General features: G+C 43.2%; 1 protein-coding gene across 1 annotated transcript in view; it reads left to right on the top strand.

The window, feature by feature from the left end:
* Positions 1-12,493, top strand: part of tmtc1 (transmembrane O-mannosyltransferase targeting cadherins 1) — a 139,061-nt gene extending 126,568 nt beyond the window's left edge. The window contains exons 15-18 of the mRNA XM_087996930.1: positions 4,800-4,937; positions 6,433-6,555; positions 8,993-9,070; positions 10,506-12,493. Of these exons, the coding sequence (XP_087853056.1) occupies positions 4,800-4,937; positions 6,433-6,555; positions 8,993-9,070; positions 10,506-10,667 (501 nt within the window). The 3' untranslated portion in view covers positions 10,668-12,493. The remainder of the gene's footprint in view (positions 1-4,799; positions 4,938-6,432; positions 6,556-8,992; positions 9,071-10,505) is intronic.
* Positions 12,494-16,291: the final 3,798 nt, after the last annotated feature.

Raw genomic sequence — 16,291 nt, 5'->3', positions numbered from 1 at the left:
CTATCAGTGTGATGTGTGGTAGATAGTGGTTAAAACATGTAAACATTGCTACTACTAATGGCTTCATCATATGTACCTAGAGGGAAATCATGGAAATGAATCTACAGGTTATTCTGAAGCTCAGTTTTGAAGTTCAGAAGGCGAGCGGGACTAATATGTGATCTGATTTATTATTGTCACATGTACTGAGCTACAGTGAAAAGTATTGTTTGGCATGCTAGCCAGACAAATCATGCCTTACATAACTACACCAGGGTAATGGAACAGAATGCAGATAAGCGTTACAGCTACAGTGAAAGTGCAGCGATAGGTCAACTCTAATATAAGAGAGGTTTTTTATTCACAAGATATGGGCATCTCTGGCTAGGTCAGCATTTATTGCTCAGAGGGCAGTTAAGAATCAACCATATTGCTGTGTTGCCAGTAACATGTAGGCCAGACCAGGTAAGGATGGCATTTTGCTTCCCTAAAGGACGTTAGTGAACTGAATGGGTTTTCCCTGACAATCGATAATGGACATCATGGTCATCATTAGACTCTTAATTCCAGATTTTCAAGTGAATTCAAATTTCATCATCTGCCATGGCATGGTTGAGCCCAGGCCCCTAGAACATTAGCTGAGTTTCTGGACTAATCATCTCACGATAATCTCACTAGGCTGTTGCCTCCATTCATAAGTCTGATAACAGCGGAGAAGGAGCTATTCTTGAATCTGTTTGTGTGTGTTTTCAAACTTTTGTACTTTCTGCCTGGTGGACGAGAGGGTAACCAGGGTTGGAGGGGTCTTTGATTATGTGGGTTGCTTTCCTGCCGATGATTTGCCGGTTTTACTGGTCTTCTGGTTACTACTTCTGGGTGAAGTGTTGGAAGAAAAATGCTATGTCCTCCTCACACTGCACCAGCCACTGCCCTTTAATGTCAATCCTTCAAGATGCACCTCCCTACCTTTCACTTCACTCACCCACCTCAGTTACTCATCTTTCACCCATCAACCACACTTTCTCCAAACTCACTACACTCCTATAATTAATCAGTCCCCTGTAACATTCACAAATGCCAGGCTATGACATCACCATCAAGAGACTGTCTAACCACTGCCCCTTGACATTTGATGGTGTTACCATCACTGAATCCCCCACTATCAACATATTGAGAGTTATCATTGATCAGAAATGTAACTGGATTCACCACATAAACACAGTGGCAACAAGAGCAGGTCAGAGACTAGGAATACTGAGGCGAGTAACTCATCTCCTGACTCCTGAAAGCCTGTCCACCATCCACAAGACACAAGTCAGGAGTGTGATGGAATACTCCCCACTTGTTTGGATGAGTGCAGCCCAACAACACTCAAGAAACTTGACACCATCCAGGACACCATCCAGCAGCCCATTTGATTGGCACTACATCCACTCCTTCCACCACTGATGCTCAGTAGCAGCAGTGTGTACTATCAAGAAGATGCACTGCAGAAATTCACCAAAGATCCTCAGACAGCACCTTCCAAATGTGCAACCACTTCCATCGAGAAGGACAAGGGCAGCAGATCCATGGGAACAGCACCACCTTCAAGTTCCCCTCCAAGCCACTCACCAGCCTGACTTGGAAATATATCGCCGTTCCTTCACTGTTGCTGGGTCAAAATCCTGGAATTCCCTCCCTAACGGCATTGTGGGTCAACCCACAGCAGGTGGACTACTGTAGTTGAAGAAGGCAGCCCACCTTCTCAAGGGCAACTAGGGACGGGCAGTAAATGCTGGCCTAGCCAGCGATGCCCACATTCCACTGAAAAATGAATAAATAAATTTAAAAACTTGCCAGTCCTGAGTATTCAATTGCCCTGCTCACATTTTAATTCTCAACCCCATCTCAGCCGTTCACCGTCTCAATTCCACAGCGATTCACTCCATCCCTCATATTCTGGATCTCCCTTGACCCCCCCCCTCCTGTTCTTCCCCTGCCTGTGGCCCACCTGTTCACCACTATCCTCCCTCAGTTACTGATTCACTGCCCCCAAACCGCTCAGCCCCCTTCACAGTCTTCACCCACCCCTGCCTAATCCCGAGTTCTCCTCGCAAACATCTCGCATTCTCAAGAACTCTGCGCAATGTGGCTGAAGTTCGAAACCAATGCATCAGCTGAGTGCTGGTGAATTGTGCAGCAACACAGAATAGTGGCATTTCCTGCTCATCATGACGCGTTTCATACATCGCGCAATTTTGATTGGCTCTCCCACGCACTGATCAGAGGTCAAGTTTATGAAACAGCAACAAATAAAAATTCCCTGCGCAAACTCTCAAAGTAAACAAGGGGGAAGACGATCTGAATTCAGCCCATTGTGCACGGTCGTCGATATCTGTCAAAGCTGAATAGGAAAAAAGACATGTACTTGGCAGAATCACAGCACCAATGGAGTCCCTTCAGCCCATCTTGTCGGAACTAGCTTTCCTAATGCCATTCTCCCATTTTCGCTGTAATCCAGCACATTGTTCCTTTTCAAATAACAGTCTATTTCCCTTTTGAATGAACTTGCCTTCACCTTGTCAATGCGGCATGCGTTTCAGACCCATTTGCTGCATGCGAAAGCTTTTCCTCATATCATTTGCGCCTCTTTTATTAATTGTTTTAAATTTATAGTGACTCGGTCGCAATCATTTCACAAAAAATTTCCCCTATCCAGATCCCTCATGATTTTGAATGCCTCCAACAGATCCCCTACCAACCCTCTCTTCCCCAAGTTGGTTCATAACCGGAAATCCTCACTTCTGGGACCATTCTTATAAACCGCTTCCTAAATATAGTACCCAGAACCGAAAGCAATATCCCAGCTGTGGCCAAACTAGTGCCGTTTATATATTTAATTTAACCTTCTTGCTCTTGTCCTCAATAACATTGATGATGTGTTCTGGGGACCCAGGTTCGCATGCCACCTGGGCAGTTGGTCGGATTTGATTTCCATAAATTGCTGGAATTAAGAGTCTAATGATGTCTGTGAATCCATGTGAGTCAATGTTGTAAAAACCCATCTGGTTCACTAATGTCCTTTAGGCAAGGAAACTGCCATCCTTACCTGATCTGGCCTACATGTGACTCCAGACCCACAGCAATGAGTTTGACTCACTGCCCTTTTGGCAGTTAGGGCTAGGCAATAAATGCTGGTCTAACCAGCGACGCACTCATCCCATGAAATAATTTTTTAAAAATACAGCTTGCTTTTATTAAGTGCTCTCTCACCTCAGGTAACTTGTGCACCCATACACCTGTTTTCTCCCGACCAATACGTATCACTCATACTTGAACAGATAGTCACAAGATGGAATTCTGAGGCGAGAAATTCAAAATGCTTCACAGGAGGATTAAACTTCCCAAAAGAGACAATCACTCTAATGAAAAACATGCATGTCTTTGCATTTGAGCTCCTTGCTGCAATGAATTGGCAGGAGTGTCATGAGTAAAGCAAACCACTCTCACACTCTCACTCTCACTCTCACTCTCACTCTCACTCTCACTCTCACTCTCACTCTCACTCTCACTCACTCTCAGAAAAATCTTGGAACCATATCCCTTTGAATTAGATTCCCGACAGTGTGGAAATAGGCCCTTCATCCCAACAAGTCCACACAGACCCTCTGAAGAGTAACCCACCCAGACCCATTCCCCTAACTAATGCACCTAACCTACACATGTCTAGACACAATGGGACAATTTAGCATGGCCAGTTCACCTAACCTGCACACCTTTGGATTGTGGGAGGAAACTGGAGCACCCGAAGGAAACCCCTGCAGGTACGGGAAGAATTTGCAAACTCCACACAGTCACCTGAGGATGGAGTCAAACCTGGGTCCCTGGCACTGTGAGGCAGCAGCGCTAACCACTGAGCCATTGTGCTGCCCTTCTTAAATTTGCTTAAATTCAAAAATCTTGAATTAAAAAAAACCAAGGTCCTTAGTTCTGGAATTCACTCCCGAGATAATTCCTCCTGTAAGTTGATGTTGAAAACCCACTACTTTGAACAAGTGTGCATTCTCCAATCTACATCATCTTTTAAATTAATTCACAGGATGAGGGGTATCTGTGGTTAGGCCAGCATTTATTGCCCATGGGCACCTACAGGCGACCACGTTGCAGTGTGTCTGGAGTCACATCTTGGCCAGAGACAAGATAAGGATGACAGTTTCCTTCCCAACAGGACAACCAGATTGGTTCTTCCCAGCAATGAATTCATGGTCATTCATTCAAACATTAATTCCAGATTCTGAATTCAGATTTCATTCATCTGCCATGGTGGTATTTGAACCTTGGTTCCCCAGAACGTTACTGAGTTTCTGGGTTAATAGTCTAGTGATAATACCACTACACTATTGCCATCTTATTGATTCAGTATCAAATTGAGTTTGCCAACGCTGCAGTGCCTTGGGATGTTTTCCTGTAATCAGCTGCTATTTTAATGCAAGGTTTGTTTTTGTTTTGTACCAATACCAAGTGTTTATTGTATGCTGTTTATTCCCAACCAGAGGTATCTCCCAGTGCTGAAAATGCAAAGCCTTGAAAAAAGTTACCACCTTTGTTGTAATCAAATCAGAAGCTCAGCAGGTTTGGCAGCATCTGTGGCAAGAAATAAAGTGAACATTTTGATCCTTACGCAATACTTCCTCGCATCTTAGTTGTCCCAGTTTATATTCCAAGCCTTTTGCTTGGGCACTTGTCTCGTGGGTTCATCAAAGGCATGTTGTCAGAGTTTTCTCACCACTCTCCAAGTTGAGAATGTTACACATTCACTTCTGTCTCTTACTTTCTAGGCCCAGGTTCTCTCTGTGGCCGGTAGAGCCAAAGAAGCTGAGAGACTCATCAACCAAGTAGTGAGTGAAAGGCATGACTGCCTGGAGTGTCAGCGCCTCTTGTCTGTAATCTACAGTAAAATGGGAAACCTGAAGGAGGTCAGTTAACCTTTGTTAAAACCTTCTTAACAGTATCACTGGGGACACTTGCTTGCCATCCTATGAATGAGGTGGATGACCTTTGCTTCACGAATACGCAATTTTTATATAGAATTTACATTGCGTTTACACCACAGAAACAAGCCACTCAGCTCAATGCTGGTCTTTATGCTTCATAGAGTCATTTAGCATTGGAAACAGACCCTTCGGTCCAACTTGTCCATGCCAACCAGCTATCCCAAACTGAACTTGTCCCATTTGGCCCATATCTCTCAACGTTGTCAGGTCGATGCTAGTGTTAGAGCCGGACGGAATCGCTTTGCTAGGGTTGCAGCAAGCTCTGGAGCACAGGTCTCTCCTACTACTATTGGAAAGGTCTATAGCCTTTGCAGTATCCAATGCCTCCAGTTTTGTCTTGATATCTCGTGGCGTGAATCGAATTGGCTGAAGACTGTCCTCTGTAATGCCGGGACCTTATAAAGAAGCTGAGATTGCTCATTCACTTCCGGCTAAAGATTATTACATATGTTTCAACCTTATTGCTTGCATCAGTGTGCTGGGCGCTCCCATCATTCAGAATGGGGATATTCGTGGAGCCTCCTCATCTACTGAGTTGTTCAATTGTCCACCACCATTCATGACTGGATGTGGCTGCACTGCAGAGCTTAGATTTAATCCAGTGGTTGTGTGATCGCTTAGCTCTGCCCATCATTTGCTGCTTGTGCTATTTGGCATGCAAGTAGTCCTGTTTGGTAGCTTGATCAGTTTGACATCTCATTTTCAGGTATGCCTGATATTGCTGCTGGCACACCCTCACGCACTCTCCATTGAACCAGGGTTATTCCCCTAACTTGATGGTAATGATTGAGAGGGAGATATGCCAGGAAGTTGGAGATGGTGCTGGAGTACAGTTCTGCTGTTGTTAATGGCCCACAGCGTCTCATAGATGTCCATTTTTGATTTGCTGGATCCGTTTGCAGTCTGTCCCATTTAGCATGATGACAGTGTCACACAAAACAATGGGACTTTGCCTCCATAAGGACTGTGAGGTGATAACTTGTACTGATGCAGGCATGGACAGATTCATCTGTGGCAGGAAGATCGGTGAGATGTGTTTCCTTCTTGGCTCCCCTACCACCTGCTTCAGACCCAGTCTAGGACCTATGTTGTTGCTGTCAACTAGGGTTGATCCCCCAGCTTATGGTAACAGTAGACCAGGGGATATGCAGGGCCAAGAGATTGTAGTCTGCGCTCGAATGTAATTCTGCTGCTCTTACTGTTGGCTTCTGGCTTGTGTGTGTCTTGTGCTGGTGTCTTTCTGTGCATGTGTGTCGGTGTATGCATGTTATATGTGTGTGTTATGCATGAGTCTGTGAATATCTGCCTATGTGCATTTAGAATTTGGATTCTTTATTGTATACTTGATTCAGTATTATCTCAGTAAACCGACGTTAAAGGAAAAAGTGCTGATAATCACTTCCTCTCTCACATACAGGCACTTGATGCTTGCAAAAGAGCCTTGCAAATGGAGCCCAAAGATCCAAAAATCCTTGCCGAACTTTATTTTTCAGAAGGGAATCTATTGAGGGAGCTGAATCAGCTGGATGTGGCATTTGAGGTGTGCCAAATATCTAACTCTGAAATGTAGCTGTCTCTGATATTTATGGAAAGTGGCAAAGCAGCATTTGTATCTCATGGATGTGTAACATGTAAACGTATTGAAACTATCACTTGTTTTCTATGATTCCTGGTTTTTTCAAAGTTCTTTTTCCATTATTTTCTTCCTGTCTTATCCTGAACTTATTGAGTCAAAGAGGTATGACCTGTTATTCAACTGTGCGATTCTGAAAAGTTGGCTCTGGTTACACCTGTCCTGACCAAATGTTCAAAACTGCACAGTTGCCAATAGGTGCCACTATTCTCCAGGTTCACTGCGGGTACAGCCGTGCCTCAGCCAGAAGCACTCTTGTCTCTGAGTCTGAAAGTTGTAGGTTCAAATCCTACTGCTGAGCTTAAACAAAAGTCCAGCCTGATAGTTCAGTGTGTAACCAAGAGAGTGCTGAGCTGGATTTCAGATGAGATATTAAACCCAGGCCTAAAAGCAACATATTTGGAAATAAACACAAAGAAGGCACCTTTCTAATGAATGGTCAAAACTGGAGATATTTGTCTCTATTTCACAGATGGTGGCAGACATGTTGAGTTTACCCACATTTTCTGTTTCTACGTCAGATTTCACGCACCTGTGTTATTTTCTTTTTGAAATAATTAAAATATATCCCTTGATCAGTATCACACCAAATCAGATAATCTGGCCTCTATAGTGTGTGTGGGCGTTTGTTGTGTGCTTTTTGGTCATCATAAAGACTACATAACAATAGAGACAATATTTGAAAATGCTTCATGGGTTATAAACTTATCAGTGAAATGTCTGTGGGCCATGGAAACACACTTTTTCCTTTTTAATATCCCTACTGTCTCTAACAGTGCCAGTCCCAAAATAAAGTCCATTTAATCTGGCACCCTCTGGGATTCAGTTGTATTTTGTCTGCACCAAATGAGCCATCTTGGGACCTAAGCAGCCATTTTGAGCCTTTGCAGATACAACAGACAAAAACAAAAGAGCCTGAGGAATGGAATTCATTGCATCGGCAGTGCACACAGCAGTTTATTACCAAAAAGAAACTACCATTTATTTGAACTCGTGATCTTCCAAAGTGTTTCACAACAACAAATAAAGTACTTTTTTAAGTGTACTCAATATAGGAAAAGTAGTAGCCATATTGCTTATAGAAGGTTCTGACAAACAACACTTTGATGGTGAGCATGCAATCTGTTTTCTTAGTTGAGGGTTAAAAGTTTTACCGTGTACGGAGCATAACTAGTTTCACTCTGCAAGGTAAAACTTCTTGACTCCAACATTTTTTTTCTTAAAACTCTTTGTTCACAGCAACATAGGTACATAAATTCTCTTAGGCCCTGGTAGAGTTCCTGCCTCCTCCCTAACTATGTAACACTGACATCATCATTATATATCCTCATACATCTCACTCCTCTGCACTAAATATTGGTTGGAGAACTTGCCTGCTCTTGTATGACTCACGAAGTAGGAGATTTTGTGCCCATTAAGAGGGTACCCAGGGCTTGGGTTAAAACTCTCATCTGAAAGATGGGAGCTGTCCCTCAGTATTGCACTGAGATATCAGCCTACCTATCATACTGAAGATTTTCTAGAGTGGGATTTAAGTGTCTGAACCTCTGATCTCTAAGGTAAGGTTCCAAGCTGTCAGCCATGACTAACATACTTGACACAAGAGAAACTGCCCCTGAATTGGTATCAAACTGAGAGCAATTGTGCTGAGAAGTTATGGAGAAAAATCTTCACATTCTCCTCACTGATTTGTTATTTCTTCTGAAATGTATGTGTGTGGAAGTATCAGGTGAGGAGCTGGTGATGCCCTGAGCTGCCGAAAAGCTCTTTCTATGGTCATGCAAGGGAGGGTGGGAGGGTGAGAGTGGTACCAGAGGAAGATCAATAGCATGAGCTGGCAGTGAGGGAGGAGAGCACAGCAAGTCAGGCAGCATCCGAGGAGCAGGAACATCAAGTTTTCGGGCAGGAACCCTTTATCAGGAATGATGAAAGGCTCCTGCCCGAAACATCGAATTTTCTGCTCCTTGGAAGCTGCCTGACCTGCTGTGCATTTCCAGCATCACTCTAATCTTGACGCTAATCTCCAGCATCTGCAGTCCTCACTTTCGCCTAATGAAGGAGGAGAGATTAACAAGGAAGTAAAATAGACCAGCATTGACAATTATCATCCAAAGTTTATTCTTTTTAGTCCAGTAAACTGTTGTGCAAATACAAAACATTAGCGATTGATGCATGCTTATGTAATGACTTTTAATAAGTACAGAATTGATAAAGTAAGTTTTCACAGTCTTTCATATCTGTGAGCAGGCAGATTAGCTCAGAACTGATATTTTCTGGTGTTAACCAGTTTGCTCTCTTGCTGAAATGTGTAATTTGTATGTTTTTTTTTCATCTTAAAAACCAGAGCTATAAGCAGGCAGTAGAGCTGAGCCCAAAACTGTCGCAAGCTTGGATGAACATGGGAGGGATCAGGCACATAAAGGTCAGCAAAAAAAGGGGTTGTTTTTTGCCCCAAATTGACAACGTACTTGATCGGCGAAATAAAATTCTGTCAAAGATACATGCTTTGCAAATTGCATGCGCTCTGTCATTCATTCTCACCCCAGGCAACAAGGTGACAAATGGAATATAACGTGGGGGAAATGTGCGGCTATTCACTTAATTATAAACAGACGAAAGCGAAATGTTTTCCAAATGATGTGAGACTTGTAAACGTTGATGTTCAGAGAGAATTGGGTGTATTTGTACAAGGGAAAACAGAACATAATCAATTTGGAAAGCAAGTGCAATGTTCTTTATAATTGCAAGGGCACAGGAGTACGAGAGTAATTGTACAGGGTTTCGATAAGATTTGAGGAATCTAGAATCTGAGGGCAGAGCCTCAAGATGAGAGGCTGATCATTTAGGAATGAACTGAAGAGAGAGTTCTTTCCTCAGAGAACTGTGAACCTTGAAATTCTGTACTCCAGAGAGTGATGGACACCCCATCGTTGATTATTATAACAGCCAGGATCAACAGATTTTTCAGGATAAATGGAGAGTGAGTGGCAAAATGAAATTGAACTACAAGGTCAATGGCTTGTAGGATAGAATGGCTGTGAAGATTTAATGGCTACTCCACCTCTCCACCTCCTCGTTCATTATGTTCTCAAAGTGCTGAGAGAAAGAGAGAGAGAGTGTGTGTGCATGAGAGAGAGAAAATAAATTTCACATATTAGTGAGAGGAAATGGAGTACAGCATGGTCACATGTCGAGTAAAATTACTGCTATTCTGCTAATAATCTGCTTCAGTTTAAATGCAGGAGAATACATCTCCAGCGCCAGTTCTAGTAGATTCAGCACCTACAGCCTCTGTGGGTGAGATTGGATTCAGGCAGAATTTCAGTTGGTGCTATTGAAATACTGTGCTGCTGTGTGGAGTAAGTTAAACATGTCAGATAGCAGGCTTTTTTATTTGGGATTGCATCAGGTCTACTTGCCCGTTAACCTGCCTGAGTAAAATCTCAAATTGTCTGTAGTGATTGCATTTATTGGGGTGGCACGGTGCCTCACAGCACCAGGGACCCAGCTTCGATTCCAGCCTAAGGTGACTGTATGGAGTTTGTACATTCTCCCTGTGTCTGTGTGGGTCCCCTCCTGTAGCTCCAGTTTCCTCCTACAGTCCAGAAACATGCAGGGTGGGTGGTTTGGCAATGTTGTGTTGTCCTTGGTGTGCAGGCTAGGCGGATTAATCATGAAAAATGCAGGGGTTATGGGGTAGGGAGGTGGGTCTGGGTGGGATGCTCTTTGGAGGGTCGGTATGGACCCGATGGGCAAAATGGCTACTTCCACACTCTAGGGATTGTATGAATTTCCATTCACACAGTTTCTCATCTCTGCCTTCACTTAAAGCCCATCTTGATGTCTTGATCTCGCAGGGTGACTACAAAGCAGCTCGTGAGTACTATGAGAAAGCACTGGAGCTCGTGCCAAATAGCAAGATTCTGCGGGAGAACCTCAGTAAACTGGACCGCCTGGAGAAGAAGTTACAAGGACAAAGGAGGGATGAGCAGAGCCCTCAGGAAGCTAGCACAAGGTGACGGATGAATGGCTTGCTCTCGACCATGACGTCATACAGAAAGAAGGGGAAGGACTTTGGATTTCGTCCGGTCCTAAACGACGGAAGCAACAAAGGGACCTTTCTGCTGTGAAGTAAACCAAGAGACATTGATTTTGTGTGTGATTTAACAGCTATAAGCTCATCTGAGCTCAAAGCAATGTTTATCGCCTTTGAGGATTGAAGCTTCTCCGACATTCATTTATTCAACTTCTTCCTTTATTAGGTACAGCCTCAGGTGAGGAAGCAGCCATCGCTGTGTCTAAGAAATTTGCAGCCCCTACCATCCACTTCAGCCCTTCCTGCAGTGGTTGGCGGTTATTTGCATGGGGTGAGTTGCGACAAAACATAATTTATCCATCCCAATGCAGACCAAAAAAAAACACACTTCTGGAACAGAATTGAATACTCAGAAACTAGTCGCAGTGAAGGTTTGAACAGCAAGACCCTTCACTCCAGCCTGTATTAAAAGCAAGCTGTTCAAGAAAGTGTAACTTTCTCTCCTTGTCCAGACTAACCTTACATGGCATTGCGAGTGTATAATAGCGCATTCTGTATTGAAACTTGTCAGGAGCAAAACCTGCCTCCCAAGTCATTCAGTGCACATCCCAATGTTTGAGTGTTTATCCTCTGAAGGTTGAGATTATTTCTTTTCCTGGTAAGTCACCCAAGTGGGAATGTTAGAAGTAAGATTTCATTGTTGAATACTGAGGCGGGAATCAAGCTGAAAGGGAGGTGTTCCATTTTGAGTGATGACTTTGAGACTCGAAGCATCTGCTCCCTGTTCAGGCTGAGCACAGATCTTACCTAGAGTTGAGATCTTCCCCAGCGCTCAAGGGTCACACTAGGATTGAGAGCTCTCCAATTTGCAGAGCAGACTGAGCTCACTCATTGGGCACAAGGAGATCAATTTCAGATCGATGGCAGGAACAGGAGGGTGTCCCACTTCCAGGAGTAAACCCAGGAATCATTGAGGAAGTGATTGGAAGATGTGATGGAGGAACTGTAGGAACTTGCTAGATGAGGAAGCACCAAGGAACTGAAGAGCTCTCCTGACCTGTGTGTCTTGCAAAGAATTGGGCCATTTAACTTGTCGTTTGAAGTTTTGAGACTCGGGCAAAGAAATGTTAATTGGTATTTTAAAGATTTATGACATTAATGGGTTAAATTTCCTTGCATGTATTTAAAACAAAGCAGGGAAAGTATTTCTCTTTGGCACAGTGCAAGGCCAGTGTCCAGAGCTAGCTTATGCATTCCTTATTGCTTTCTGTTGAACCCAGCGAGCAGTGGGGATAGACTGGGTGTCGTCTCACTGCCCCTGCTGGACTAACAGCTAATTACTGCTTAAGCCATGATTAATGCCCACTGGGCAGAATTGCTGGAAGGCGCCAGTAGGACTCTGTCCAGGGAAGTTGCCAACATCTCCAAGTGGGAAGTGAAGAAAATGAGCAGGAATTGTTTTTTAAGAATTGGTGGGGGGAGAGATTACAAACTCGAATACGCTTCGTTTAGACCGCATTTTGAAAGTCCTATCTTCAAAGAGGTTTATCTCCACATGTCTAGGCGCTGATGCATCAGCCATGTTGCACCATAATTTCGACGGCAGCAATCTATGTTTGGCCCCTTTAAAATAGGTTTGTACTTTCTCATCATTGTCACTGAATATACTAACACAGTGTTGTCACTCCCCCGCATTGGCACTGCAGACGTCTTGCTCTGATTAATACCCAAGGAGGATCTTCTCGACCTTGCTGGCTCCCATTTCATCCCTGTAGTCTTCCAGCATCCCTTGGCTTGGCCTCCTGTATGCACCAGAGAAAATGAGGTCTGCAGATGCTGGAGATCAGAGATGGAAATGTGTTGCTGGAGAAGCGCAGCAGGTCAGGCAGCATCTAGGGAACAGGAGAATCGACGATTCCTGAAGAAGGGCTAATGCCCGAAACGTCAATTCTCCTGTTCCCTAGATGCTGCCTGACCTGCTGCGCTTCTCCAGCAACACATTTCCATCTCCTGTATGCACCAGCCTATTTCCCCCTCATGGGTGCAGCTCTCACTTAACCCCCTGACACAGACCTCCTACTTTATTGTACAAATCCACTGGAGTCAAAAGCATAACTTGAAATCCTAACGTGGTGATTAATCAAAGTGACAGCGATTGACACGATAATTGTTCGGTGGGTAAACAAGCGACGATTATGGGGTCATGTAGGATTTGAAATTTTATTAACACTCAAAGTTGTGACCAATGATTCTACCATTTAAACTGCAGTTCTACTGCAAACATGTTTTTAAGTATCTCTATTTTTACATAGAATCTATAATTTATTTATGAATATTAAGTATTAAAGCTATAATATATGTCATTATTGCTATATGTGTAGAAGATGACGAGGTGTTGGTGTACATTGTATACATTATATATGCACTGAGCCTGTTGATTTTAAGTGCAAACATTCCTTTATAAAATTTAAATGTGAAGAGGCACACAGTTTGGGACTATAACGGAGCTTCAGTTCTGAAGAAGAGTCATATCTGACTTGAAACATAAAGTCTGTTTCTCTCTCCACAGACACTGCCAGACCTGCTGAGTTTATCCAGCAGTTTCTGTTTGTTTCAGATTTCCAACGTCCACATTGTTTTGTTTTTATTTTTGTGTTTTTAGTGAACGCAAAGCTAAGCAATTCGAGATAGGATTGGAAAGTAGAATTAATATTGACGTTCCGCCAACATGAAGCAGGATCTCGTGATCGCATGGCTAACTTCAGTTCTATTTCTTATGTTCATTTTAATTTAACTTATTCCTCTATTCAGTCTCTTGCTCACATTCCATTGTTTAATCTCCAGACTCTATCTCACTGGACTCTCTTCTACTGTACAAAACTGGACCCGATCTCACTGGTGACAACAATTTCCTGACTGATTTATTGATAATGCGCCAGGTTTGAAAGAGACTGGTGATTGCACAAGTCACTGCAAATGATCTGTTTTGACATTGGTGGGTTTTTCTATAAAGCTATGTTTATTCCATTGCCTTAATTTACAAAGTGTTTGCATTTAAGCTCGTAAATGTCCGATGTACCATGAACAATGAAACTGTTTATTTGTCTGTCTACTCTCATTCTGTGTAGATATGAATGAAGGATAATTTGATTACAGAAGTTCTCACTTGATGTACTATAAAGGCTCGCCATTAGGCACCAGTCTGTTCAATTGCTCTCTGTTTGTGCACTTCTCCAGTGTCAGATGCAGATAGAGGAAAAATACAAAGGCCTTTTGTATTAACCATCCGAAATGCCAATGCAATGTGCTAAGCTAAAGCCTAGCCAGCTGAATAATTAATTCAGCAAACTTCTATAAATTCAGTTGCATGTCTAATAATCGAGTTTTCTCTCTCGCCTCACATACATGACTGCTGTTAACCTTGTTCTAATGGTTTGCAATAGTAAATTAGAAGTAAAATCCTTGACACCCAGTGGCATAACCAAGTGAATCTTCCATTGTAAAATACTGAGTTTCTGTTGAAAGCAATTTAATTCATCTCTTTTATGACTTTAGGATGACACCCAAAGTGTCCAAATTTAAAAAGAAGTGTAAATCACTGTGATCACATAGGGAACCAATGCAGCCAATTTGCATATATCTGGAGCTGTTTTCCTAAGTAACTTGTTCCGAGGTGTTATTACACACCTCTGAAGCAGGTGAGAATTGAACCTGGGCCTCCTGATTTGGAGCTAGGGACACTGCCAATGTGCTATAAGGGCTTTTTTTACATATGCCTGGATTTGATCAGCGTTGACAGCAGGTGATTACAATGTTAAGACAACAACATTGTAATTATATAATGCATTATAATTCATTTTGAGAGGTTCTTGTGGTGTAATGGTAGTATCCCTGCTTCGGGGACAAGAGGACTGGGTTCAAGTCCTACCTGCTCCAGAGATGTTTAATAACCTTCTAAACAGGTTGATGTGAAAATATCAATATGGCATTAATTTAAGAAGACCATGATCATGCAAGTTGAGGGGCTGTTGTGGTGCAGTGATGGTGTCGCTACCTCTGGACTAAGAGGCCTGAGATTGAGTTCCACTTGCACCAGAGACGTGTCATAACATCTCTGAATAGGTTGATTAGAAAATATTTCCATTATCGGCCAACTGTTCGCATGGTGGAAAGTGAACAATGGAAGATGGATCTGAACTCTTTCTTACCTAGGAATTCCTGTGTCATTAATTGGCTTTAGCCACAGTGTCAACTACATAATGATGAAGCAGTCGTTTGCCAATAATCACATTGTTGCAATTCAAATGAAGCTCTAAGGCTTTTCAAAAAGGGTTATTGACCATACAGCTGTTAGGTAGAGCAATTAGTGCACAAATGCAGCAACACTGCATTAAGCACTGCATCATCGCCAAGCAACAGAGCAGCAGATGCCTGTCACAAGGGTGGTCCTGCCTGTATACTCACAGGGCAGAAACAAACTCCTGAGTGTCACTGGCAACTTAGGAAGGTGTTGTACAAATGTGCAAGGGCAGTATGGTGGCTCAGTGAATGTCACTGCTGCCTCACAGTGTCAAGGACACTCGTATGATTCCAGTCTCAAATGGCTGTGTGAAGTTTGCACACTCTTTCCGTGTCTGCTTGGGTTTCCTCCAGCTGCTCTGGTTTCTTCCCACGGTCCAAAGATGTGCAAGTTAGATGGATTGGCCATGGGAAATTGCTCTGTAATGTTCAGGGATGTGCAGGCTAGGTGGGTTAGCCACTGGAAATGCAGGATTACAGGGAATAAGGTTGGTGGGGGGGAAATTGAGCTGAGTGGGATGCTCTTCGGAAAGTTGTTGCAGACTTGATGGGCCAAATGGCCTGCAGGGATTCTGTGTCCCAATGAAAGGGACGATGGGCCTCTGTTTAATCTCTCACTGAAGGATGGTACATCTGACAGTGCAGTACAGGCTGTCTCGATATTGCATCTATGTACTGGCCAAGATTATGTTCTCAAGTCTCTGGAATGAACCAGCAACCTCTGACTCAGGCATGCCCTAAAACCATGAAGTCCTCTAATTGCCCTTTTCACATTTTAGTTTCACGTTGCACATCACTGTGAATAGAAGGGATCGGGGCGGACAGATTAGCAACCATTGATCAGAAACTTTTATGCATATTTTGTTTCAGAATCCACTTCTGAACCCCTGTCCCCTTGACCCTGGAATTTCTCTCTGTGCCTTTGCAGTGTAGAAAGCCGAAAAGTGAGGGGGAGATCAGATTGTAATTGGCTTATTAAACACATCTTTTTGAGTCCTAGAACTATGCAACATGGAAACAAACCCTTCAGTCCAACCTTTATATCGTCACCCTTCAACTTCCTACCCTCCAGAGAATATAGCCTCAGCCTATCCAGCCTCTCCCTATAGCTCAAACCCTCCAACCCTGGCAACATCCTTGTAAATCTTTTCTGAACCCTTACAAGTTTCACAACATCCTTCCTATAACAGTGAGACTAGAATTGAACGCAGTATTCCAAAGGTGGCCTAAACAATGTCTCGTAGGGCTGCAATATGACCTCCCAACGCCTATACTCAATGCTCTGACCAATAAAGGGAAGCATACCAA

Source organism: Chiloscyllium plagiosum, unplaced genomic scaffold (assembly GCF_037043375.1).
Source record: "Chiloscyllium plagiosum isolate Xiang-an unplaced genomic scaffold, Cpla_swu_hap1 HiC_scaffold_19, whole genome shotgun sequence".
NCBI classification, from domain to species: domain Eukaryota; kingdom Metazoa; phylum Chordata; class Chondrichthyes; order Orectolobiformes; family Hemiscylliidae; genus Chiloscyllium; species Chiloscyllium plagiosum.
This window is presented reverse-complemented; position numbering and strand designations above follow the sequence as displayed.